Here is a 27,210-nt window from a genome sequence, read left to right as displayed (position 1 = left end):
GATCAGTTTGCTCTCAGTCTGTTGAAAAAATGTATGACCTTTCAGAGAAATGCAAAAATATGGAACTAATTTACTGGCCACTACAATTTTTTAAAGTTCGGCTGAAATTCAACCTGTATTTATCCCAAGGATGTCGAAAGTTTAATGATATGCCTAAAACTAACGTTTTCATGCTACAAATAAAGGCTTAATCCATATAGCGTATCTTCCGATTGAGGTCCATATAATAGCTAATTGGTAAGATGTAGTAGATTCAGCACATGTCTAGATCACATCATGACCTGAGATTATAATAATGCGGGCAATAAAGTGTCTGAACTACTAACGAGGCTATCTAAAGATGGCGAGTAGTACAATTTATCGATGACCTGAGGTGCGGTTCATGCTACTGAACTCCATCTGAACCTATTTAATATCTGTTTATATTTATTTCCTTAAACTTGCATTTATATTTTGCACGGGAAATACCCTACCAAGTACTAAAAACAATATGTATGGTAAACCTTACTGCCCAATGGAATTTTGACAGTTTGTCGGCTGTACCCATTTAATCTACGGATCGGTTGTTTATTTATCTGGTGTACCACAGAATAATATATTAAGGTGTGTACTATTTACGGTCAAGTGACAGGCTAGCAAATTTATGCGCCAATCGCATCAATAACCAGATTGATTCCATTCTGCAAGACCGACCAGTTATCATAACATTTTAATCAGCGCATTTTCAAAAATTGTCGCTTGCCATTCACTTCGTATTATTTATCTGAGTTCGATCTGTAATGTGTAGAGTAAGGATTCGTCATTTTGCTTAAACTGTCGATTAGCGGACATTTCTAATTACGGAGCTGGCAAAGATTACAAGGCGAATATAAGAAGTTACAGAACAGAATCATGGATAAGCTGGTGACACACGTACAGAACGGTAGGATAATCATACTTAGGAACTTACCATGGGTGCAAGCAAACTTGATGGGAGTAAGGCACTATAGCATTGCGCCTCAGCTGAATCAGTAGCCATCTAAGTAAAAGTGACTAAAAGTGACTAAATTAACTGAAGATTAGGCAGGTTCTAAGGAAGGTCTTCTTGCCCAGTCATGTAATAATCCGCGAGCTTACAGCTAGCGTGCGTTCTATGATTACAGTTATGGAGGTTTTTAGGTGAGAGAAACAGTTTTATTCAGTTATATAGTATATTTTTTTATGCATTTAGTAATGGACAAAACTGTGAAAAGTATATTTTATTGGTATAACATGGCTCTTCGTAATATTCTTTTTATATCAATTTTGAACTATAGTGCTATAAAATCTATATATATATATATAGTTAATAAATAAGATTGATGTCATTGCACGGCGAATCCAAACTACCTCGAACGAAAAGAAAGCAGTAAAATGGGTCGTGTAGATGTCAGAGCGCTTGAAGTCAATCCCTACAAAAACAATTGGATTTCACAGAGGTTTTTCGTATTTCTCTATCTTAATTCTAGCAATCCTGTCGTTAAATGCGATTGATTTGGTTTTCTACTACATATAATTAATGAAGAGCATGTAGACCGCTAAAACTACATTAAAAGTTAGCATGTCATGAGATGTACACGTTCAGTTAAGAAAATATCTATTTGAATCGATTTTTTATGCAATTTAAGTGGTTCCGTGTGGAAACAATACCTAAGTTTATTGGCTAAAATAAAAAGATCGTTCATAGAGTTCATTAATGGGACTGCAGGTGAATTGTATTTTTGTTCTGAGTTTTGTGAAGTTTGCCTTCGAGTTCCTGCGATATATAGTAAATATGAATTCAAACGTTTTTACACGAAAAGCTCTAAACTAGCGTTTGCTGCGGTTTTAGTTAACTGTAGAGGTGGTCGCGTTGCTAATTTTCAAGAGTACACGCAAAGTATATCGTACAGAACCACTTCACGTACGCATAAATATATCACGATCAATTATATTTTGGGTAAAGAAGAGTAATTTTATCCGCGATTCCGCAGAGGTTTCTTCCTGTAGCAATATACATGTAACCGTTATCTCCAAAGCTGCGGCCCCAACTATTGCGAACTATATAATAAGGAGGCGAGTGAGTCAGGTTATAACCAGCAATCACCACTGCGTGATTTTTTGGACCAGCGTCGCAGTTGTACCTGCAAACAGACGTCAAATTAATCAGATTCTTATAAGCTGGATATGTCATGTCATACTACTTTTAGGATGCAACAAGGATTGAAGAGAATTATGCTTGAATTAAGATTTTGAAAATTTTTACAAAGCGTCGCTTGAACAATTAATCAGTATTACGCGGCACATCGAGATTTGTTCCAATTTTACTAACAGGTATTGATAAAACATCGATGATATGTCTGTGGCAGTCAATATTCGTTATGCTAAACACTTAAGTTTTAGATTTAAGGTCGTTATGTAGTTGTTAAAAAGAGGGTTTTCTTGCCTAATAATTCCTCCAAGATAGTCCTTCCAAACTGTCGCATCGACGGAAGCGACGACGGGACCATGGTAAGCAATGAATGACAGAAGACTGTCTGTGGAAACAGCAAATTGCGGTTACTGGGGGATGACTACATCAATATAATTATATTTTTTTTAATCATATTTAACATAGACACCGGTCTATATACATACTTTTTTTTTATTACGTCAACACCAAATGGTGGTGTGGACCTACACCGATAAAGAGCAATACATCAATGTAGGAAACAAACATATTTGACCTAGAGTGGCTATAGATACCATTAGTCATTAGCTTATCATAAACATCAGCTATACATATCAGAATATCAGAAACGCATAAGCAAAAACAGATCAATTTTACTATCCCTTAAACGCTGAGTATAGCCTCGAATGTACTGGAAAAAGCAAGCGTCGGTTGGCGTACACCGCAGTCATGCCACTGATCTCCGAATATTAAAAAAACAGCACCTAAGGTTCCTTTTGAATTTATCTAGACACAACACTTTTCAAGTCTTCCAACAAAAATTTCTTTAGGGTGGCCGAAGAGCCCAGAACGTACTCAAATGATATGAACATTAAATTCTATTTTCCTTTAATGTACTGTGCCTGTAGTTAGTATTCGGTACAAATACGGTACAACTCAGTGAATGAGGATATCGACACCGACCTCACAAAAACGATAGATTACTCCGAAATCGGAGATCAGTAAACAAGTTCACTCCTGCACAGAATACGCAGCACGCTTTTCGCTTTACAGATGGTTCGTAGCGATTATTGTGATATCAGGAACGAAGCACACGATTACATTTGCCTCAAACTTGGTCGAAGCTAAGGTGATTTTTGCATAATTCTTTTTATCCATAAGCTCTGTATGCGCTTATTAAATCACGCAAAATCCAGTGGTGCTGAGACAAAAAAGTTGATCCATGCCTGAGAATCGTGCAACCGATAGGAGTCCACCGACAGCAAAATTCTTGAGTGGGCAGGCGAACTACCTGTCGGCAAATGTGTTTACCATCTATGGCAAGGTCTTTATCTTAGTGATGCTCCAAGCGAAGTTCGATATACAGAACATATAAGATACTTTTTTTTTGTACTGACACGCCTGCGTTCTAGAACAGAATGTTGCGTAACAGCATCAGAATAAGCTCGCTACATAATTACTTTTTGTAACGCATGCTATATTGTCTGAAAAGTGTCAACACTTTTAAAACCAAAATTAAAGCAAATATTTTTTACATTTTAAAAGAATATTGCTAAACTAAATATGCGGTCGATGACTTGTATCGATGGTCGATGAATGCCGTATTCCGATCATTGTAACATTTTTGCGGTTATTGGGTGAAAAATTACATCAAGGGTTTCTGCATCCTTCCATTGAAATTAAATTAACGTCATTGGGAGAATTCTGCAAAGACCTAGACATCTGATAGACGGCATATGCGTACAAATTTTCCATTTAAGTTCTCTCAAGTTTTCCAAATGGCAACAGATGTATGTCGTCCGGATTTGTCATGATCCAAAACGACGCCTTTTCTGTTTACTAGTTTCAGTCTGTTTTTCTTCATGGCTCGCTGTAATGTTGTACTCCAAATCAATCGTTTTGCCAGGCGGCAGTAACTCATAATGCGCGGTTCCTTTCTATTAACATTAAATACATAGCACTATCTTTAGGGTCAATCTGAGCTTTGTCAGAAGTTTTAGAGTGCATTTTTTAATTGGTTTTATTTGCACATTATTATTGTGTGTGATTTAGTTTTCTTCACCCATGGTCCATCGCTTCAGAAGGTGCTCGATTTTTTGCGTCTCTATAGATCTTCGCAGATGTGAATAGAGTACATTTCTTTCAATCAATCTGTGTGCCACTCAAACATCGTGCTTTTTTCCATATCGAAACTTCCAGAGCTATCTTTGAGCCATTTTGTCCGATAATGAACCTGAGCACGAACAACACAAGTATTCTTACAGGCATGGCCAACATTTGTGCCTTTATCGTAATAGAATTGCAAAATATCGCGATTTTTCGTAAATATTTTGCTCATATTTATGGCACTATATTTTGAGTCTGAAAGAAGGCATCACAAGAAAGTCGACGCATTTGCTATTATCAGATATCGGCTTTCAAATCATAGCAATTACTAGACACGATTCGTATTACCTGAGATAGATGACTATAGATCAATTTAGTTAGAAAAAAAAAATAAATACTATTTTCTCTAAAATCCAATATTTTCAAAAGTTGTCATAAACAAACAGATGGTATAATTTAGGTGAGATAAAAATCCTTCTTTTATTTTGCGTAACACAGTGTTGTAATCTAGAATATCTAATGTCTATTATATATATAATAGCGAATATCTAGCACTTCTTTATATGATATATTTCCTGTATTGTAACCGTCCTGTAAAAATTATGTTCGCTATACTTTTAATAAAGGTGCCCATAAAGGAAGAAAAATCTAAGCTGACTCTTGGGTCAATGAAAAATCTGTTTCCTCTTACTTGTCCTGTTATTACCTTCTGACTTCGAAAAGTCTTCACACGTAGATTGTCCGATGGTAATATTGGCAGATGGCGTTACCTGTAGAATAGAGAAATGTTGTAATGAAATAAACACCCATAATAGTTTTTGCATGAGCCTGAACAGTCGGAAGAGTTAATTGTTTTTACTTCTCTCAATGCAAGATGTATTAATGACGCCATTTTTTTTCTTAAATAACGAAAAATATTTTGGCATATCTAAAAATTTAAACAAACTAAGCTCCACAAACATATAATAAAAATCAACGCGTGCTAAGGTGCCAGTTTATCCTACCACAGCAGGCTTAACTACTGCTATATGCTTGTTTATAAGATGTATGACAAGGTTAAAAACAATAAGACTAATTGGAAGGAGAAAAAAACCCATGCCTTTACGTGAATTTACTATTTTATAGCTGCTGATTATTAAGCAAACCTGTCTTTGGCACGTGCTATGCTTGACTGCTGAATATGGTAAATAGTCCGCTTCCAAAACGAACTGATAATCTGTAGCTATCAGGTAATCCATTGCATCACAGACGTCCCCGCCCTTACAGCCATAAGAGACACCTAATAATGCGTAATAACATGCAGGAGACAAGAAAAGCATCTATAATTTCTTGTTAACGTATTTTTGGGGCAAAACAGATAACTCATAGTTTTCATCCTTCCTTATAAAAATATAGCTCTTCTCGTTGGTACGTTTAGACGTATCAAGATATTGCTTACATAACTACATAGAAAACCAACAAATAGTAATAGCATATGAACCACGACTGGAGATTATCTAAATATTTTATAGGTACCATTCAGATGAACATAGCAATCAAACTTACGAATGATTTAGAACCAGTTGTCGTTTTTTGATTGACTAACAGACACATTTGTATCATTCATGAATCATATTATTAAAAATAAATGGTTGTGTTTGAATAACGTTGGCACATGTGACCATTGCTGCCAACATAAGAAAGACAAATGAATGCTGCAAAATGCGACTTTCTGTGCAGTATAATATTCAAAAAAAAAAAGGTCTATGCAAGGCAGTTAACAACAAGATAAATCAAAATCACCTCAAGCTACAATTAATTAATTTTGCGATTGATTACGTCTCCGCAGCTCAATAGTGGTTGTCTGTTCTTTCGTTCCTTTATCGTCAGTAGCTGAACTGTAACGGCGGATACTCGCTATAGGTTCAAGTCATTCGATTTTGCAGAGACTCTGTTTCCCTTATGTGGGCCTTCACCAATGTGTTTCTGCTACCCTGGGGCTAACTTTAGTCCAGACGCGAGAGCGATGCTTACCCCCATCTTGCAAGTGCTTATGACGTCTTACCTGAACAATCAATAAGATGTTGTACAGAAAGTGATTTGGCAATTTTTTCGACTTTGGCAGAACGAAACCCAAATCTCATAGCCTCCATCACCTCAGTGGGTGCAAACGCCCAACAAGCTCCACACTCTCTTTGCTCTTTAATTGGCGTTGAAAAATGCGTATCTCTGTAATCAACCACCTGTTTAGAAACAAAAGAGCTAAAAATATCATAGAAATTTCTTGCATACTTAAATCGCATGTGACAACGTTAGCGTTTATAGTATCTTCACTCCAATGCTCTGTTTCGATTGCCCCATGGGAAAAAGTTGACCGCAAAAAGAAAGAAATAAAGCGCCGCAAAAGGCAGAATACAAAAGTAATGGCTTAAGAAAGAGCTCCTCTTTCTTTCGAACACTAATATCAAAACCTACTGTTGCTAGGCTACCACGCCCGGTTTTTCTGGAAGTGTTATGATTCCCTCGAAAATTCAGCTATAAATACTAGAATGAAAGAAAACAACTATTCACGCATGTTTTCTGTTTGAATCTCAACGTAGGCAACGCAACCACTCAGTAGATAATTAACGAGTGACCTTCGGCCACAATCTGTATGGTATGATAATGTGGGAATTGAATTCTAATAAACACCGCAGTTACTACAAGTTTTGAACCTAGGGAAGACCGAATCAAGGTAAGATTCGGAAACGTTGCACAAATTTTGTTACTCTAATTCAGCGGTGTACACATTCTGATCTGAGCCACCACACACAGGTCGGTTTGCATCGGAGCAGAAAGTATAAATATATAGACGCTATATATAGAGTCTACTAGCGAGTTTCGGTACGGATGTGGCAATATAGCGACAACTTGTTCACCTATATGTATATGTATATATATATATATACATATATATATATATATATATATATATATATATATATATATACCACTCATGTTCAAAACTGATCCACGTTGCACGAGTTCACATTTTTACATCTTTTACAGATAATTTTTTATACTTGTGCTTAGTTTTTGAAACAAGTCGGTCGCTTCCTGTGTTCAAGGGAAGAAGAAAAATTAGCTTAAAATAGTTGATTAAATGTAATATTTTCAAAATCTCTACACACTCTTGGGAGTTTTTTCGACATATTGATTTCGGCTGAAGGTTTACACATAACTATGCCAAGCATTATTTGAAATACGATCGAATAAAACATTTTGTCACTTTTTATTAGCCCTTGCTGCAAACATTCAAAACTGACTAGCCAGTGCAACAGTTCAGACATCCAGAAATTGGCAGCCATTTTTAAATTCCCGGGTCCGAACCCTCTCTCCATTCTAATAAATAAACGCACGTCGGCGGGAAAATTAGAAGTCTAAAAGATGTTTGCAAACTCTTAGGTTGGTTCTATCGTCCATTAAAGGTAGTATATACGTCCAAGAATGGCACTGGTCAATTTAATTTTATTAATTCCAAAATATAAAATTATTAAAATTTAGTTACATCTTTTCTTAACTTATCGTAGATAAAGCATAAAATACAGCCTTAGTCATAAAAACCTAATACTGATATCAAAATAGCCACAGTCCACTATATATCTTTTACAAACGTGCCGATCCACTAAGAAAAAGCATAGGTAAACAACATCCCGTGTGATACAGGCCGCAGGGACCTCTCCACGGATGTGATATTGAGGCGTTTGACAGATAATATGGGGAAACCCGTGTATTGCACACCGAGTCACAGCGTGTCGGTTGATTTCCTCACTGTACATTCAGGAGTTCCTGAAATATAGCCCCATGGTGATGTAGTGGTAACATATCTGTCTGCTGAACTTCGTAAGGTGGTCTAGGTTTGAAACTGGGCGTCCTGCGAGCATGTTCCCTGAATCAGTGCGTAACAGTAGTACTGAATGTAAAACTCGATACATCTGTTTATTTCTAATATATACACGGTATACAGCGTGGAAGGACACTAAAAATTAGCATTTAATGTTCCTTTATTTAAGCGTACTTTTTTAATAGTTGTTTTGACTGCTGTTAGACTGTTTTGATTGGCTGCTGGTTGTAGTTATGATTTTTGTGACCTATTATTTAATAAGCATTTGACATTAATGTTCTTCTACCAAGAAAGTAGGATCTGTGCCCCTGGTCAATGTCAGACGTATTTACATTGGCTTAAAAAACACTTTGTTATGAAGCCTGCTTTAAATTTTTAAGCTAAAAGGGGCACTGCTCATATTTTAGTTACAACACTGTCAATCCTTCGTGCAAATTGGGTTAGGTCGACGGGATAAACGAATGCTTTTTGGACTACGGTTTATATTTATAGGGTGGCTGTCAGTTAACCCTAATAAACTGTTTCACAGGGAGAAAAAATAACATAAATCGGATCTTCATAGGCTAATTACTAACGGAATTAAGTAGTTAGAGGTTTTTATAAAGGAAATATCCCTTTGATTCTGATATATACTAGGTGTTATGAAAGAGGTGACTTATCTTCTCCAGTAGATTCACTTTTCATTGGTTTTCAGAATAGAGTGCACAAGTACGTGTGCACTGGATGCAAGCTGGATGTGCGCTTATTGCTGATATTCAGTTAAGATACAACTTGCTGCTGATGTAAACTGATAATTTAGCTAGTCGTTAAGCAAAAAAAATGATATACCATTGTCAGTGAAAATGTACACGACGTTAGGAAAGCTGGGTGACAAGGACGAAACAGGTAGGCATCTGAGTCTTCTCGTAAGCAGTAAGCCCAATTTAGAATAAGGTGAAGGCCCAGTTAGCTTTATTCCAGTACTTGCAAATACGAACGTTTGGAATTGTGTCCATGTCATATCTTCCGTATAATCAGATACTGCTATGAAAATGCATAAGCATATGGAATTCAATTGTCATAAGTTGTTATATGTTAATCATTAAGAACTGCCTAGTGAAAGTGAATAAAACTTCTATATAACTCCGATATTTCTCGTAAAAATAAAACCCTCCATAGTGACACGGATCTTTGAAGTGTTCGGCTTAAAGTTCAGTTTTGGTCACAGGCTTATCTACCCAGCTTGCCTACCATTATATCCTACCTAAGAACTCCTCATACATGGGCATGAGTGTTCTGAATCTGATCAAAATCAGCTTATCATATCAGTAACTCCAGGATTGCAAAGGACCTATTCCCCATCACCAATCTAATCATTATATAATTAATAATGATCTAATCATTTCCGAATTTCTATAAATTTATTATCATAAGAACTTGTCACCTAAGCATAGTCTATGTATATGAAAGCAGACTGGGTCCACGCCATTGTACACTGGCAAACATTGTATTTGCATGAAAGGCTTTTATTAGATTAAAAAAACTGTGATCAAAATTGAACCTGATTGAAATACAAATAGAAAGAAGGGATAGCTTGTTCAAAAGTTCTAAGAAAATTGCTGTTTGATTCATTTGAAATGTAACCCTTTAACTAGGACAAACAAAGCACGAGCTTCTGGTATCGATCGAAGGCACGCCTTTTAAATATTGATGCTTAGCTGCGTAATAACTTTGGCAGGTCGTACAAGTACTATAGTTGTAGTGCTGCTAGGCATTGCTTTCAACGACCACTAGTCAAAACCGGCACCTACAGTGTGGTCTAGATCTCGCTATGTATACCCCTTTTATTAATTATATCTTTACTATTTCGGCATTCTTCGCAGGATTTAGGAGATATGTCAAACGACAATACGAGCAGATGTGAACAACATATCTGATTATCGATCTCACAATCTGTCGATAGCCTGGTCGCCAAGAAGCGTAACTTACGTGGAAAACATAGACGCCATGTCGATTTACGAACATGTGTTCTTCCGGGAAAACTTTCGAAACTAAATGTTTTCATTATATTTTTACAAAGATTTATTATCTGATTGCACTTGCTTGAATAGGTCTCACTGGATTTATTAATGCTGTTCCATCGAATTGTTCGACGACGACAGTATCTATTTTTCAGATTAACTGATATTTACCTGCGTAAATTATTTTTACGTGCCATCATGAAATACCCTACGAATTATTATTTTAAACACCGATGATGCTTCTATGACACTTTTTAAAAAGCTGAAGAAAAAAGCATTCACAAACGTTATAGTTTCACGAACGGTAGAGAGACGATTACGTAGATTAAACTGCGTATATAAAGAACCGTCAAATGACCAGATTTAAATATATCCAAGCATTTTTTACTTTTGCAAGCGAAAGTCGAGATTTTGTGAAATTATTGTATGATCGCTTCCCCTTCCCTAAGTTGATTCTTTCCTATTCAGCCTCTATGACATTGACTATGTTAGCTAAATTGAGCCATCTTTATAGCCACATAGTAAATAGAACGTCAACAAACTCGTGACTAAGCGTTATCGCGCACTGACGAACCATTATTGCTCGCCTAACAATGAAACGGAATCAAAAGATGCATCTGCCTCCACAAAGTCAACGATCCAACTTGTTATTGATGATGTATTCAAAATCTAACTGTGAGCCAATGGTACATTTTATTGGAATGGTTGGTTAGCCAGTTATTTCCTATATGCGACCTACACTGTAGATTCTATTAAATAATAAGTAAGGTGCGCAGGCGTATTTCCATTAAATCTAAAGCGGAAAACGCACTCGTCTGTTCGACATGTAAGGACGAAGAACGCAACTGCCCCCGTTCGACTCAACGTATAATTGAGAACGTCAGGAAGCACGTAACCTAAATGAACGTACACGTCGTGATATTTCGCCAGCTAAACTAGCCGATGTCAGCGTTGTGCCAATTATTATTTTTCTATATTTGTAGGCATTTTCAAAGAAATATGGCAATGATCTGTTACTGCGAATGCCACGGCCGACACGCGCAGGACTCCTCGTTTGAACTAAACGTATCGTTTCGTTAACGTAAGCTCTGTTTGGAGTGATGTCAAATAGGAAGTACATATAGGTCGAGTAAATTCAAAGTAGAATGGAGTAGAGACCTCGTTTCATGATGAAAGCTGGCCGTCTGTCTGATGGAGTGCCTAACGGCGATACTGAACGTAAAGCTCAAAATCTAAAGAGTTAGAGTATTATAGAATAGAACTAAAGGCAACCGAGAACAGTTTGAAAAACTGTTTTCACGCTGTTATATTAAATGTGTATAGCAACTGCGTAATAATTGATCGGTTCGGTAGCACGGTATTTGTAGTCTTTTACGAAAAGTCGGCTGGACGAGATTTTTTTAAAGAGTATTTAGTGCTTGCTTGTTCTGCTATCCTTCTAGAAAGCTACTACAATACGATGCCCAAAGCGTACCATTAGCATTTTTGACAATTGACTAGACCGCTTATTTCAATACGATGACTCAATTAGCCTTACTACATTCACTTTCTCGACACTTCTCCTACAAAGTGTATCTATCTTGCCTTTATTTAATTAGACACCTATTGCCTCGGAACTACTTATCGCTAGGTAATCTAGAAAACCCGATTTCGTACTGCCGTTTCATTCATACAATTTTTTTAGTAGCTATCACATATAATTGCTCGTCAGGTCAAGACCGACTTTCTGAACAAAGATTTTCTATTAGCTTTACAATATCGCTGACATTGTATGAATTGGCTCTCTGTGGTATTTATAGCGCTTCTGTGATCAAGAAAACGTTTCCCTTGTGACCTTCGTCAGTGTCGCGGGGACATTTGACGCTATTTCGTACGTTTTCTTTCTCAAGTATGCGCATTAGTGAGAAATGCTTTCGGCGGACCATTTAGCAAGGCGCGGGGTTCCGTAAAGTCCACTTGTGAGCCCATTTATATTTGCTCTTTATACGAATGTCTTTTTTTCTCTCGAGGAACATCGATTACCAAGACAATATATTACATGCCGTTTGTTTTACGACGACTTTACTCTCACAAAATAGATTCATAAATCCTCCTCTACGGCAGACCTCTCTAACTTTGAGAATGAATTGGCTTGTGTTAAAGGTAGTTATGGCTTAATAATCTTTCTTGAGTTCTATTCCTCCAATAGTGATTATTTGACTTCGTGCATATAACTCTCTGTTCCGGTTACGCTTCGTGTCACGCAATGATTTCGGGTATTTGTTCAAGAAGCCGCCGTAGCCACCAAGCAGATCTGGTCACACGAACACTCCTGATCGTCGATCGACTTCTGTTGCATGCACATACTCGGTGGGCCACAACGGTCAAGAGGCTCAAAAACAAATCTGCACACGTGCATGAAAATATGACTGAACCATTATTTGGATTTTAGCTGTTGTTCTTGTAAATGATCTTGGGATACTGAATCGCAAAGTCGACTCCCGTTCATGCCTTCACATTTCGACAATGCAAAGCTAGACGACAAGCCAGTGCACTGACACCAAATCAACAATCCGTACTGAACACCGGTGATGACGATGCTCCGGGCAAATAGGAAGGTCATCCTACTATCAAAACACGGAAAAAACGCATATTCGAATAAAGGGGCTCTTCCGGCGGTCGGCAGAACTCGCAATGTTTGGCCACGAAGATTAGGGGTTTTAACAAAGAACGTCTACTGTGGGTTAATCTATCCAGTTATTCTCTAAAGTAATGATATAGACATTTCTTAGGGAAAACGTTCTTTTGCGGAGTTAATCAAAAAACGAACCCAAATGAGAATTGTCTGTCTTCTGAGATACGTATGGAGGTACGTACCCATCGGAAGGCTTTCGGCAAACAGTTATGGGGCGATACGTGGTGGATGCAAGGTCTCCATGTCCGAAGTTATCATGTCAAGCAGTACTTGTCCGCTCCAATATTCGGGGTGTGGACATTGCCGTAATCCACCCTTAAGCAAATGGGCTGCTGACAGGATAAACCATACAACGTCTTTCGTTACTTTGATGCCGAGTTCTTTTCTTGTGCTTGACTACGGTTATGTAGCGTTATATATAATAATATACTATTCGAAGTATCTATTTTTAAGGTAGCTAGTCTGCTAGTCTCATCCACTTAAAAAAATACGTTCGATTTCGTGCAAACAATGGAAAGCTCATTTATTTGAAACATTACTCTGCGAGTCTTCATAGTCTTTGATTATCTGTCACAGGCATATCCCGATACCTTTAAAATGCTAAGAAATCCGATGTTGAGTCACCGCCAGCGGTTGCCACGCGGATTATCACAGATTAGCCGTAAGCTGTTCGCATTTTACGTAAGCTGTTCTCAATCATATAAGCGATCTTTAGTTTAAACACAGCGACTCATTGCCAAAATTAACGTAGGGCTGGAAAAAAACAGAACAATGTAAAATGAAAATTTAACTTGAAAGTAGAAGTCAAATTTATGACATACTTGTATTTGACAAACTCGTTTTGCAGACTGGCGATTCATAGAGGTGAGGTGATTATAGAGCTGCCTTGTTTTTTTTTTTTAGCTACGCTTCTACAAATACACGGGCCTAGATTATATCTAATAATATTCTCTGTCTAAAGTATATCTACCTAAATGAAAAGCTAAATCCCTCATAATTTGTTTCATTTCTCATCGAAATTAACCAAGCTATGAATATATATAACGTTGTATCAAAGAGAATTACACTACTATTTCGCACAGCGAGCTTTGTGCACCAATTCCGATCCTCTGTCTTAGCTCATCCCAGAGGCCTCCTTTCTATTGGAGAACTTGTATGTATTCCACGATGAAAAATTAACTTTATAACTGTCGGTAACAGGTTTTGTTTGGCAGAGATACTTGAAAAAAAATAACAAACAGGCCATCAGTATAAAAAAAAAAAGTTCATTTAAAACCAGACTAACGTACCTAGCTCAAATTTATCCAGACTTATCCAATGCTATTAGTTTTGTAATTTTCATGCAATGATTCCTTTATCTTAGTTAGAATTTTTAGTAATTCTATTATATTGCATAGGCTCTATTATTCTGTAGTTCCCAGATCAAAACCGGCTATAGTTACGTCTGTTTTGTCACGTTAGCTTGTCAGGCCGAACAGACAGCCGCGCTTTAATCAGCTACGTGTCATTATCATTCTCCTATAAACATATCGTGCACGTGTCTCAGGCGTACACATGTCTTGATTGACTGCGTCTATGTATATTGCTGCTTACATCGATACGAAGACGATTCTAAACAGATCTATTGTTCCTTGCAAAGTTTGCTAGCTTTACACTGTTCCAATTTTAAATAATTCTTACTGCTATTGTAGTCGTGCAATTTTGATACCTTTACGTTTTTTTCATGGTGAACGCATATATGATCGGTGTGTAACTCGTATGACAACAGATAGGCATTGTAATCAATTTCATTATTAAATCACTCATACCAAAGCATGCAAAAATTCCCTCTGTCCCTACTTTCCTCGTATTGTTGACGCTAGTGACGTTTGAAAGTGCCCGGCCAATAGTGGTGAATATTCTTGCGCAAGTCGAAACGGCATGAGATCAGGAAGCACCCACACCATACGAATAGGGTTAGACCGTCATTTATCTAGCGCAAAGGTAGGTAAGTGCGCCAGCTTTACAGACAATCGATGATTGCACTCGCTGATCGCAACCGTCATTGGCTAATTACAAATCAAACCGAATTTTATTGGTTGAGGTCACAGCGACCATCGCAAGTGCTGCTGCATTAAGCTGATTCATCATAAGTGGGTGCGCCGGGACCGAACGTGGGCGCATTCAGTAAACGTAGGTAACACAGATGACCATCGTTGTACGCAGATGGTTTCTCCGTAACACGCGAAGACTTCATCCTGGAAACGGAAAGCACTTTGCTATCCTCCAGTAGACGTTGATTGGCCTAATGAATCTAAGTGGTTTTCTATATAAAGTCAAAATACGATTCGGTCCCTTCATTTCGATCCGTCGCTATTGTTTACGCGTCAGCCAGCTTCTAGTTTTATCTAGTAGTCTCCTCCAATTGTTTAAATTCGCATTAGGCAACTTTTACCGCATATTTACTACTAGTTCACGTTCTCCTCTGTTGTCAGAGTTCAGCTGTGCACATCTGCTTTTGTGACATTCGCTGTTCCATCAACGTCCCGATTTCTCTGATTGCGTTTAATCTCTGAGCGGTTGTTGTATTCGGGCAGTGTGGAACGAAAAGGTTATCTTTCCGTAAGAAGTGGCTGTACGTGTGTCCTGCAGCTGATGATGTGCGTGCGTACGCGTGTTCACTCACATAGATGTCCTCGCACAGCGACCCAGTATGGCGGCGTAACTTGGTCAAGCTTAGCGTCATATCTTGTTTCGCTTGGCAGTAAGCAAAGTGATTTGTTGATTGGCGGACTACTATCTGTGCAAGTGGCTTCCTTATTTACGAAAGCGGCTCGCTGCTTCCGTAGGTAAGGAAACTTAAAATTCCGTAGGTAAGGATCCGTAGGTCACAAAGGCGTGGCGTACAAAAATCCTCCTATGGGTAAAACGTTTTGGATATTGCTTGCATTGAACAATAAAGTCTGCCATTAGCTGTGTGGAAAGCTGCATCGATCGCTGCTTGCAGCGTCGGTCGGCATCATTTCGCTCGTTCGCTAAAAAGCCAACAAAATGAGAGTCTACGTCTGCTCGTCACAAATGCCAAGCGATGAGAATTTCTGCAAAAGGCATATGGTCTGGCGTTCAAAAGCTTATTATGACTAAAGGATTGTATAATGTTTGGCCTGGTATAACATGTGCGTCAAGATAAGTATCTTGGTGCTGACGAACGTCGCAACGGGCGACGCATCCAGTAGGCTAGTGGCAGCCACTATCAGTGTTCACCCTACCCTACCCCAAACCAGAGCAGTGGTCACACGACAGCTAATTGAATATATGTTGTCGGTATATGTAACAGGTCAACAATAGTTTCCAGAATGAGTCTGGTAGCACTCGCCATACGGTACATGTGCAAGCAGGACATGTTGACATGACCATTCAGTTATAAAAGGGAAGAAGGGAATTCGGCGTTAACGAACGGATATATTATAATATGGACTAATAATACACACATGACTTCAGGTTTGCAATCAGTTAATGCAAATATTGTAGGTATCACTTTGTGGTCTAAAAGTCGAAATACTCTTGCACTGTGGAGATTGGAGGGCGTCTATAAATCTCGCGCATTTCCTCTGAGCACCCTTACAAGTAAGTAATAAAGGACAGCTATTCGTAATGTGAATGATTAGTAAAAATTTAATTTTATTCTTCTTGACAGCCGTCTCGTTCCTTAACGGTAAAGCAGAACTGAAAGCAATGAACGAAGTTTCAGTGTGGAACCTGCTAAACCTATTTTGCCTAGGTTGATCATCAGGCATTTAATAGAATGAAACTTAATAGAGTTACAACGAAGGCTATTTACGAAATGTAATTCGAATAGCATTTATCACAAAATCTAATACACCTAAAGCTTATCTATACCATTTGTTTTTTTTTTTGTCTTTTTGTTCCATTACATTTAGTGTGAATCATGTAGCTTAGGATGTCGTGCGGTTTTAACTAACAGTACCGATCGTTATACTGATGTATAGAACTAGGATTGTTGTTGTTGCCACAGGATTAACATTTCACATTATTGTACCGTTGCGGTAATGTACCGCAGTCGAGTTCTCGTTCGCTTATTTATAGAACGCCATCAGCATAGTGAGATGATTCAGAAAAATAACGTACCCTGTATCGCGACCAGTCGAACCGCATGTAATCTATTGCCCATGAAATACCTATCGCGCCGATCTTCCCACGCAGTTCTATACAATAACTGATAGATGAAAAGCGCCATCTGTTGTAGGGTTGACAAGTAGCGTTCGCGTATGATTACCTCTGCAAGCAAACCGCGGCACTGTCATATAAACAAAGGCCAGTTATTATCTAGAGTTGCCGAGTTTGCAGAGCTTTCAGTAGTCGATTTCGATACGCACTTAAAAGCACTTTTCAGCATTTTCACTTGTTCTTTTTTGTTGGTAAAACTTGTTGAGACTAACATCAGTACTGCTACGATAGAGCAAAATAGGCCACTATAAATTATTACAATGGCAGATCCTATAAGAGCATACGCTGCTGTGGCCAGGAGTTTTCTGAGCGATGTGATATTTCTGCTAAGATGTGCTTGCATAAAAATGCATGTAATTTCACAATGCTCTTATCAAGCGTACATTCACAACAACCGTGCATTCTGCATTTATCAGCTTGACTATATTGGTGGGAATAGCAGTCACGCGCGAAATATTTAGAGAAGACGTATATAATCAATCGGCCACTACGGTGCCGTAAGCCTCATCGCCTTACCACGGTAGAGATACGCATTGGTTTACCTCAAAAACTGCTATTCCCATTGATTTCGGAACAGCGGCGACGTTTGATGTTACTGAGTTCTCCTCAACATGCGTCTCTACCCTATTTTGCCTTACCCTATTTTGACGAGTATTCGATTGTTAATACATACATAGTGTACAAATTTATCAAACACATCCTGTTTCTTAAATAGCGAATTCTAATAGCAGGCGATGCCGGTTCCGCTTTGCCGAATGGATATAGGTAGCCTACACAGAGTAGTTCAAAAACGAATAAGCAAAAGTTGAAATAATAAAGGAAACACTCTCTTCTACGAGGCCGTGGGCCGCCGTAACATCGTGTTACTACTATTCGATGTTGACACTTTTATACTGCAAAATCATCTCCCGTCTTTTTTGACAGATATCGCTTAGCAAATCTACGATTGTGACGAATTCACTGCTTACATACACTTATAGATGAAACCGGCCTCGTCCTTCATTTGAAGCTAGCTACGATAAACATGTTAAAATGATAAACCAAATAGAAAAGCTTCCGAACTCATAATGCTTGATTGTCCACGGTAATACTCCTTGGCAAAAACATTCTAACAGAGAACCTAGAACAAGCCATTAAGTTCCACTTTAAATATTATACAAAATATTATATATCAGACACTTGTCAAAGTGCATTGCCGCGCTTGTTGGATGACGTTATAAGAAGCGCATTAAGACACGTACAGTAAGATAAATACACTGTTATACAGCAAGGAAACTCAAAAACACGCCTTTTCATGACACGAAAGTACGGTTATTATAGAACGTGAGCTGTCAAAAAGACTATCAAAAGATCGACGCAAATCAGGAGAAGAGAAAAATTAGCCTAATATTCGAATGTAGGATCGAATCCGAACGCTGCGGAAATTATAACCTGCAATCTAAGTAGGCATATGAATCTTGACAAGTTAACTGCCCTACCGTTCGATAGCCAAACAGTGGAAGCGCCAATGATCTATCAACAATGTCTCACTGGTATCTTTTGCTTCAAAGCAAAAATTGAATTTTTCGACCGGGCATCTGTTTCTTGTTTATGTGATAGAAAAGTCAAATCAAATGAGTAGTAGTCTATGCTCGACTCTTGTCCATCTAATCAAGTTCACAATAAACTCCATAGTTTTCACTTTTGACTTTTGTGTTTGATTTTGTTGAAAGAGAACCAGCGGGCGTATCTTCTCAGTAAACGCCGCATAAATGTCGTGATTCCTTAAGGTTGCGAGTCAACCCGCTAATCCGGATATTTTATCATTGTTGTATCAAAACGATCATCCGCAATAAATCCTGAGTTTATGGGGCGTTACAAAGCGCAGCTACGGAAATCTTTTGAACTGGCTGCAAATTCATATAGTCACTTTTAGCTGTTTAATACTAAGTGTGGTAATCAAATACTATACGTACTTTTTCTACATACAAGGGATACTCGAAAAACATCCTTGATAAAAAAATGGGATAAAAATTGTATCTTGAAAATAGGCAACTACCTGCTATTTTCTGATATACTGAGGAAAAAATTACTTGACAAACGCAAGCGTCACCTGCTTTGTTTGAAATTTACATGGTAAACATTAGGACATATGGTCGGTGTAGGTTCAAACCCAGCCATACACACTTTTTGTTTCATGCTGGGAGCAAACCCTTTAAAGTAATGCCTATCGGCTTAATTACCGGACGTCAAACATGAAAAGCAATTCGACTGCCACAGGCAAAAAAAAAAACACTCAGTGTGCAGAATTCGCCGACACGGCGACCGGCCAAAATGTTTGCCAATTAACTAATTGATTAGGTAACCGAAGAAACCAGTCAAACAGGTAATAAAATAATAGAAAAATAGTTTATTATAACTTTTTCTGTTGATTATAATACATGTATTGAAGATGACTATATACATAAATACTTGCAATCCAGCTGCAGCGCTTAGCGCGGAACTAATTGCAGTTGTTAAGGTTGCTTATTTGTAATAATAACCGCGGCCTTTTTCTAATGAACTCCTAATCCTTGTGAAGTTTTTCGGCACTCCTATGAACAGGACTGACCACGGTTTATCAACTTACATATCGTTCTAAAGACATATAAGATGAGAGATGTAATCCTTCAGTTTTATTGCTAGTACAAAGACCAAGGTTCCAGTTACAGAGGTTTAATCACAACGGGATTTGAAATGCTAACACCAGCAGTCTAGTCTTTAATACTGGCATCCTTTCTTTTTTGTACTTTTCGTTATTTAGTTTTAATGTTTTTTCAGTATTTTGCAACTTTGTTCACTGATTAGCGAGCCCTATCCAACAAACATATCTAAAATCGATCTATAGTGTTAATTCAACATGCTTTTATATGCCAAACATGATTATAACTATTTTTTAAGTTTTACTTTTTTCCGTGCTCTGGCTACTAACGAAACTGCACTTACAATATGGCTATTAACACAAGTCTAGCAACCTACTTGCTTGCACTTTAGACAGACCGTAGTTAGTTAAAAAAATAACCGTCTTAATAATAATTTACTTGAGAAACCTTCACAACGACATTCCACTACTGTTATTCTACTAACAGTCATTGATTTTTAGTAATTAGGCAGTGGGTTCTAGCGTACATCATATCCTTTGCAGACGAAGTTATGGTTACACCCTATTGAATGCATGCGCATATAAAATGAAAGCTACAAGTTTTTTTTGAAGTTTCACACAATTTTGAGCTCTGTTAGAATTGTTTACAGAGGAACGTTTTTAAGCCTTGGCTTTAGTATTTTTCAAGCGCATTAACAGGAAAACAATTGAAGAAATTTTCTCATATGCCATAAACATGAAAGCGGCTGTAAAGACTGTTTGAAGCAATTTTGATTCAAGACCCTTGAAAAGTCCAGCAACACCAAAATTGCGAATGATGTATAACATCATCTCGATCATAGGCCTGTGATCACTACTGTGCCGCATCTTCGATTGTACCAACTGAAATAGCATCATAGAGAAATAGAAAAGCGTCATTGTTATTAAAAAAACGCATAATCTTATTGGGCATTATGATTTATTGGCCAAAGTAAGGCTTGGAAAAGAAACTTCTACATTAGAAATTGCACATCGTCTATTTTTCTAGAAATAATGACATTTATATAACTTGATGAGGATTCTAGCTACAGACTTTTACCTCCCTCCATACAGCCATATCACGGCGAGACTAGATCCTTGAAGGATGACAAAATTATCTAGAAAGAAAGCCTTTCAGCAGTTATAACCTGATTCTTAAAAAGGTGCGCCACAAACCGAATGGTTATACAGCCTGCATTAGTCTAGCTAAAGACATTTGTTAGCTAAAGGCGAGTGAGCAAGGTTCAGATCTCTATAATTAAACTATGCCGTGTAAGTATGCAAGAAGATACCAAGATTGTTTCTGCTGATCAGTTCAAAATCAATAGTAAAAGATAACTAAATGATTTCAAAGGCTAATGGAACCCGTGAGATAATAAGGTCTGTTCGCATTTTGTAATCGTTTTAAATGAGTGACTTTCGACAGGGTTTCGTTTTGTTAGATAGCGAATATTGTAAATTAAAAGTTGCGCATCGTGTTCTATATCAGGATGAGATGAAGAATTCGCGTAGGTTGCTAATGGTACTGAAAGCTGTTGGAAATTAGGCGACCAATCAATGTTGAATGCACCAGTGACGTCTACAATGCTACGTTTTGAAGGCCTGTTACAGCAAAACGCTGTAAAACAAAGCAACTTATTTTGGAGGATTTCCGAATTATCTTCGGGTGACTCGCAGAAAAGTTATACATCTCACGTCAGTTATGCGGGGCAACTTTAAACAATTATTTTGAGGCAAGAAGGCCCACAGCAAGGATTGTGTTGAGGGACCTTAATTTCCAATAAATACAGACTCGTCGATAGCTGTTTCAGAAAAGCCTTAACGCAGTTAAACAAAAACCGGATTTGGATAAAAGAAAATTTAATTTAGCCTCCTACGGGTTTTCCTCATTTCAAAACTCGCGAAATACCTCAAAGGAACATGCCCTGAGGTGACTTCGAGTGAAACGTCAATAGAGCTAGTGTTTATCCCTGCAATTGAATCTGAAAACTGTTTCAAAGATTGGAAAAACGGTGGCACAAGCCATTGAATTCAGTAGGGATTATCTCGAAGGAACAACTGATATTTCATTCGCTCTGTACCTCGATGTTCACGAACCTAAACTCATCTCCGAGTAATGTTAAAGGTTTACAAATTAATTGTAAACGTGTTTCGTACATACAGTTTTGTTTAGATTTTTAAATCTATTATGATCTCGCTTGATCTCTTTATGCACATATCGAATAAAATTGAATAGATATGTTTTATCATTTAAGAATGGAAACTGCACTAACTGCCACATGAATTTTCGTATAAAACAGCTAACGTTAATAACAGCAAAAAAAAACTCAATAAATTTTAGCAAGTTGGTCATATGAATTTTAGTTAAATACCCTTAGATTTAAGGGATTTGAACTGCTAACAAATATCAAGCGGAGTTTTAATGTCGGCCAACGCTGGTGACTACAGAAGCTTACATAGAGGGCAAATTAACGTATGGTAACAATATATTTATAGCGCGTTGATGATTATTTGGGCTTAAAAAATTCACGCTCTTGCAAGCGATATTAAAGAAACTCACCTGCAGAGGGTAGGTTAAAACAGTGGCGATGCATTTCGAGATTGCGCCTAGCGAAAACGCTGTACCGGCGCTCAAAGCAATACCGAGAGTCTCGCAGCGCCTCTTGAGGGCCTCGTACACCATGAATTGTATGGAAGGATTTGAAACAAGGATAAGCGATGGAAGTGTTGATGACCATAAGGCATGCACTCCCTCCTCCCTGGAACATGACATCAGATAACTATGAAATTGCATTGGTTGTGTTCGCAAGACCAAGTTATTACGCTGGTACTAATATATCGAAAGCTACTAGAACATATTACATATACAGCATATTAGATTAATATATCTTTCGATCCGTATTTAGTGCTTTTTTTTGTTCAGTAGAATCCATTTTTTAAAAATGTAGAGTAAAAAAACTTTCTTCTCTCTTTCATATTCAGTAAGTAATAGATATGAGCACCAGATAGTAGATATGAGTAATAGATATGAAACCATGAGTATGCATTGGTTTCTATTCACGCATATAGCCTTATTTAACTGTAATAGAAATGCTTAGACACAGGTTCGTGCAATTTGTATCCTAAATAAAAATAAAATCGAGCGACACCCTTCCATTTTCCAGTCTTTAATAATTCCTACCGGTATATGGTAATAAGTCCGTCTAGAAGGCTTCGAAACTTGTAGTTCGCACTTTGGTTTTCTTGGTCATGTGGGCCGTACTGAGCTATTGCGCCCTGCATCTTCATACGCGTGTTAACGACCCACATTGGAGTCGTGACTATCACATTAATTACTCCGGCAATAGTCGCTAGCATAAGGTCGCGTCCTGCGGAATGGCCCCTGTCAGTGCTAAACACCGCTCGTAGACCGTGGAAGGAGTAGAAATATCTAAAATTGGGTAACACGAAAAAAGGCAAATCATGAAAGTTATTTACACTAATGGCAAAATTGTAAAGGCAACGACGTTTTCGATAAACCGAGACACGCTGATTGTCCGATGTTCTTCTTACCTGATTGATTAATTAATAGGCTGTAGTAGAGTGAGAAGACAAGGGACTTTTGATCACTTCCAATAAAGCTTCGGTAATTTTGAGCTAAACCAGTCAGCGGTTAGATGAGATGTTTTATAACAGATTTTGTATATTGTTCAACCATAAAAAGGCCCAAATGCTCGATATAGCATCTAATCATCAAAAGCGTCGTACTGTATGCTGCTAATCGAAATAATTACTTCAGGTCGTATGTATCTACCATCTGTGCACCTTTATAAAAAGAAGACAACGACTGTCAGCTAACCCCAAAATATTTCTTGCTTGTCAAAGCAATGTTACCATTGAACAAGACGTACTTCCTCATTCAAATATCAGTTATTAATCGAGTCCTGGTATACGGCGTACGCATTATAGAATCTTATGAAAGCGTTGAATAAAATGTCATTTTTTAAAATGTCGACCGGACTACTTCCCAGAATAGTTGAGGAGATTCGGTTTGTATGCAATCCCAGAAACTTGAATTTTCCATATAGCATACTAGCAGGTAACAAGATTAAATAATAGCCCGCAAAATCCACAAATGCATAGAACTTGTAGATTTGTATACGATCAAATAGGATCATTCTCTTTGATTCATGTGTTTTCAGTACGCTGCATTAAGTTCTTACACAAAGTTCGAACACCAGAGTGACTGGAGTACAGGACTTAGGCCACGATAAATTCCCTCAAAACCTTCGGACTCCATTATGTCGCGTAACATCTCAACTATGGATTTCGATTCTCGTCCCTCTTCCACCTATAGATCCATGAACAAAGAGACAACATATCCAATTGAAGAAAATAGAGGTTTCAACATGTATGTATTCGTCATTATAAAAGACAAACGACAACTACAACATGAATTTAACAAATATTGACAATAGCCTATATAAAGCTTTAGCAGTCGTTTAGAGGGGCTGCTGACTGCGTGCAGTATCTGGAAGATATTGCATAGCAGCGATATTCTCTACTGAATGAAAATGCTAGAAGGCTTAACAAAACTACTATCTCAAATGAATAAGATATTGAGGTACACATTCGTCTATGTCTATGAACAGCTGAGAAAAACTGCCCCCACAGTTCTTGAAGCAGGACCTACCTGAAGTCGGCTTCGGATCGTGTCCAGTGGATAGAAAAGACTCATCGCTACGGTTGCTCCAGCAGCTCCCGAAATGGCGTGTACTAATGTTTCGTGAGTAAACAGGCGCTCTGCCAGAACTTTTGAAAGCGCCATTGTTACAAGCAATAGCCAAGCGGACGATGTGAAACTGCAATTCTGTCAGCGGACAATAAAAATCACGTATAAATTTTATAATGGAAGCATTTACGTTGACTAAACGGTAGCACCTGAGGCCAATAGTGTGATTGACATGTACAGAGTTGTTAACAGGTTGTCTAGGGTCATTGATTATCGCAAATCTCCGGCATAAAACTTCAAAAATACTTATCCTTTTAGATTTCATTACTTATTCTTACAATTTTTTAATAAAACATAAATAAATTCGTGTAGTTTCGACCTAAAAAGAATTTCATTTATTCAGCGTTTACGTAAAACGCTCATAAATCAAATAATAGGAAACAAACCATACATATGAACTTCATGAAGTTGTGTCCGCGTTTTTAAGAGAATGGAATTACACATTTGAAAAGACTAATCAACATATAATTAACGAAATTACCGCAACCATGATTATGTCTAGGATAATCTGCTGTTGACCCAATACAGACGATTATTACCGTCACCATCGGCCTGTCACAACTACAGTTATTATGATCTAAATAACCAAGTGGGATTAAAATAGTAGTTTCGCAGAAACACAAACACAATAGCTTGTTAGAAAGCCTCGGAGGCAACGTACTAGATTTATACATACAAACTACGCAGATTAGCTCCTCGCTGTCTATAAATAAGGACTGCATTTTACGTGCGTATTTTTTCTAATACATGCCAACAATTTTACGTGTGGTGCTAAATTACCATTTCGAGTTTCACGACTTGTACACACAGTGACTCAATCAGGCATTGCTTTGAACGGCTGGCTTCTCCGTTACGAAGTGTGGTACGGCCAGTTTCGAACCTGGCCCATCTCTTAAATTTGGCAAGTAACCAGCTTACCACTCAAATGCCACATGCGTATGTGCTAACACTATGTAAATCTCTTTTTTAGACTGTATAAACTAATAAACTGTTAGTTTCCCTCTACTTGATGCCCCCTAGAGTACAGATTAGCTGCTACTGCGTAATAAGCACAGGATCTTAACCAAACCAGTGTTCACATAAATCTGGCATTTAGCTATGCATATTCATACATAATAATATCTGGTGTCTGCTGACGCCTGAATCCATAGCTATTTACCTTGGGTCTAATAAAGTGTGGAATGATAACTGTGAGGTAACTTTTAATCATGGAAAAAGCTCTCTGCATGCTAGCTGAAGTTGTTCTCCGGACGATTCGGGTGCACAGTTTCATTGCGGACGTTGCAGTGTTTCCATTAAGACACCTGTTATTATAGTAGCGACAGCTACCGTTATACAAAATATGTCTACGCTCCTGTTTAAAGCTGCGGAGTTCGATTTGTCTGTGTTCGTGAACGCTGTTCAATATAGCGCCTTAAAGGTAACTTTGTCCCTATCTCGTCGCCGGATGTCAAGATTTGCAATTTTAGAAAAACATGCGCAGTATATTAGGAAATTCGTTGACCATTTTCGGTCAGGTAAAATGACCAAAATAAATTAAAGTAACATTACTATACAATCATGTTAGGATGTTAACAGGCCTAACTGTACTCCTGACGAATATAGACGTTTAGGCCCAGCGGTTAAACTTTTGTACCAAGTAGAGCGCTGTTGAATGCTTCAATCTCACTTATTTTATTCAGCATACGGCATAGCAAGATGATTCTATGCTAAGACAGCGTATTCTTCCTTTTAACGAAAGTTCGCCGACGACTGACTTGCGCATTATAGACTCTTCTCGGTTGGTTTGATATCAATATTCTGTCTAATTATAGATTACCCTTATATTAATAAAGCATTACGTAAACTATTTCTAAGCCAATGTATTCTTATTTAGTTCAGCAGAAAAACTATCCTCCATAAACCTTTCAAGCTCGGAATGAAATTAAGCCTTTAGCATTTGTCCCTCGCGTGATCGAGTATGGATGTGGCACACCCTAACGTATTCATTCCTTTAGAAAAATGAACTTTGCGTCCAAATGGATAGCACTTACGAAGAAAAATTTCTTTGGTCTTTTGGCCTTCATACTCTGAGCTTATGACGGCCAACTCATCCAAAATTATGCATAACAGGAACATCTTGCTTACAACATAACTAAATTACTATTTTTATTTAATTTGAAACAGATGATCCTGACGACAGTTTACCATAATCTTACAGTTACCACAATGGATTTGACTCGAACGTTGATAATAACAGTATTGCTAATGATAAGAGTTCTTTCAGGATGAAAAAATATGCTCTCAATGCATTATCAAGTCAATTCGAAGCCACATCAAGGCTAGTTTGGAAGGCTGATATGTAAAGATGCAAATGAAGAGAACGGCATTTTTGATTTGTAGTGATGCTAAAGATTAGACAATATTATATTGATTGAATTGGTGTCTAGGTTGTTCTGATTGAACATTCTAATGGCACGGAAATTGTTTCCATTTTCCAGGTGAACCCGTACAATAGTTACTTAAATATTGATCGATTTTAACATCGATTGATACAGTCAATTTGAAACTACATTACACGCTGTTTCAATAGAATCATAGGTGGCGACATTAAAAAAATATTCGCTAAATCTAAATAATGCAACTGAAAATATGTTCAATTTCATTTGGCATATGAATTTGCTAGCAGACTACGCAACTATAAAATTCACATGACTTACTCGTTGGGTTAGCTGTTAGGTTAGATTAGGTTAGGTTAGCTGTTAGGTTAGCTGTTAGGTTAGGCT

The 27,210-nt window shown here is 37.7% G+C and overlaps 2 protein-coding genes and 1 long non-coding RNA gene across 11 annotated transcripts; 1 reads left to right on the top strand and 2 right to left on the bottom strand.

Annotated features, from left to right (window-relative positions):
* Positions 1-1,702: 1,702 nt before the first annotated feature.
* LOC111270853 (cathepsin O) lies at positions 1,703-11,633 on the bottom strand. 4 transcript variants are annotated; one of them, XM_022851314.2, is made up of 6 exons: positions 10,307-11,633; positions 6,318-6,481; positions 5,419-5,552; positions 4,980-5,043; positions 2,444-2,534; positions 1,703-2,141 (listed from the first exon to the last, which is right to left on the bottom strand). In XM_022851314.2, exons 1-6 carry the CDS (start codon positions 10,333-10,335, stop codon positions 1,943-1,945), a joined length of 681 nt encoding a protein of 226 aa, XP_022707049.1. In that variant the 5' UTR covers positions 10,336-11,633; the 3' UTR covers positions 1,703-1,942. The 4 variants fall into 4 exon arrangements, with proteins under 4 accessions (XP_022707049.1, XP_022707032.1, XP_022707069.1 ...); XM_022851297.2 differs by lacking the exon at positions 10,307-11,633 and adding an exon at positions 7,423-9,169 and having other exon boundaries at positions 6,318-6,495; XM_022851334.2 differs by lacking the exon at positions 10,307-11,633 and adding an exon at positions 7,423-7,867.
* On the bottom strand, positions 6,057-24,481 carry PMP34 (Peroxisomal Membrane Protein 34). Of its 6 annotated transcripts, XR_002686509.2 has the most exons (8): positions 24,347-24,481; positions 23,877-24,004; positions 22,856-23,104; positions 22,235-22,433; positions 16,938-17,106; positions 13,400-13,562; positions 12,992-13,138; positions 6,057-6,317 (listed from the first exon to the last, which is right to left on the bottom strand). XR_002686509.2 is itself a non-coding variant. In XM_022851280.2 (6 exons), exons 1-6 carry the CDS (start codon positions 24,479-24,481, stop codon positions 13,552-13,554), a joined length of 891 nt encoding a protein of 296 aa, XP_022707015.1. In that variant the 3' UTR covers positions 13,307-13,551. The 6 variants fall into 6 exon arrangements, 5 of the variants coding, with proteins under 5 accessions (XP_022707015.1, XP_086828779.1, XP_022707011.1 ...); XM_022851280.2 differs by lacking the exons at positions 6,057-6,317; positions 12,992-13,138 and having other exon boundaries at positions 13,307-13,562; XM_022851276.2 differs by lacking the exons at positions 6,057-6,317; positions 12,992-13,138; positions 13,400-13,562 and adding an exon at positions 16,441-16,514.
* LOC111270884 (uncharacterized) lies at positions 15,669-24,397 on the top strand. The gene is made up of 3 exons (XR_002686528.2): positions 15,669-16,415; positions 23,856-24,064; positions 24,306-24,397. It is a non-coding gene; the product is annotated as an uncharacterized LOC111270884 (long non-coding RNA).
* Positions 24,482-27,210: the final 2,729 nt, after the last annotated feature.

This window comes from Varroa jacobsoni, unplaced genomic scaffold (assembly GCF_002532875.2).
Source record: "Varroa jacobsoni isolate VJ856 unplaced genomic scaffold, vjacob_1.0 scaffold_167, whole genome shotgun sequence".
Taxonomy (NCBI): Eukaryota; Metazoa; Arthropoda; class Arachnida; order Mesostigmata; family Varroidae; genus Varroa; species Varroa jacobsoni.
This window is presented reverse-complemented; position numbering and strand designations above follow the sequence as displayed.

What these genes read in the sequence shown, in the direction of transcription:
- PMP34 (XM_022851267.2), bottom strand. Translation starts at nt 24,481, where the DNA reads ATGGCGCTTTCAAAAGTTCTGGCAGAGCGCCTGTTTACTCACGAAACA. An exon ending in CTCTGGTGTTCGAACTTTGT is followed by an intron (nt 23,105 to 23,876) that starts GTAAGAACTTAA and finishes ACCCAATTTTAG; the next exon opens with ATATTTCTACTCCTTCCACG. An exon ending in GGACTTATTACCATATACCG is followed by an intron (nt 22,434 to 22,855) that starts GTAGGAATTATT and finishes GTCATGTTCCAG; the next exon opens with GGAGGAGGGAGTGCATGCCT.
- LOC111270853 (XM_022851297.2), bottom strand. Translation starts at nt 7,632, where the DNA reads ATGGAGAGAGGGTTCGGACCCGGGAATTTAAAAATGGCTGCCAATTTC. An exon ending in ACATCTTATTGATTGTTCAG is followed by an intron (nt 5,553 to 6,317) that starts GTAAGACGTCAT and finishes ACGCATTATTAG; the next exon opens with GTGTCTCTTATGGCTGTAAG. An exon ending in TATCTTGGAGGAATTATTAG is followed by an intron (nt 2,142 to 2,443) that starts GCAAGAAAACCC and finishes GTCTGTTTGCAG; the next exon opens with GTACAACTGCGACGCTGGTC.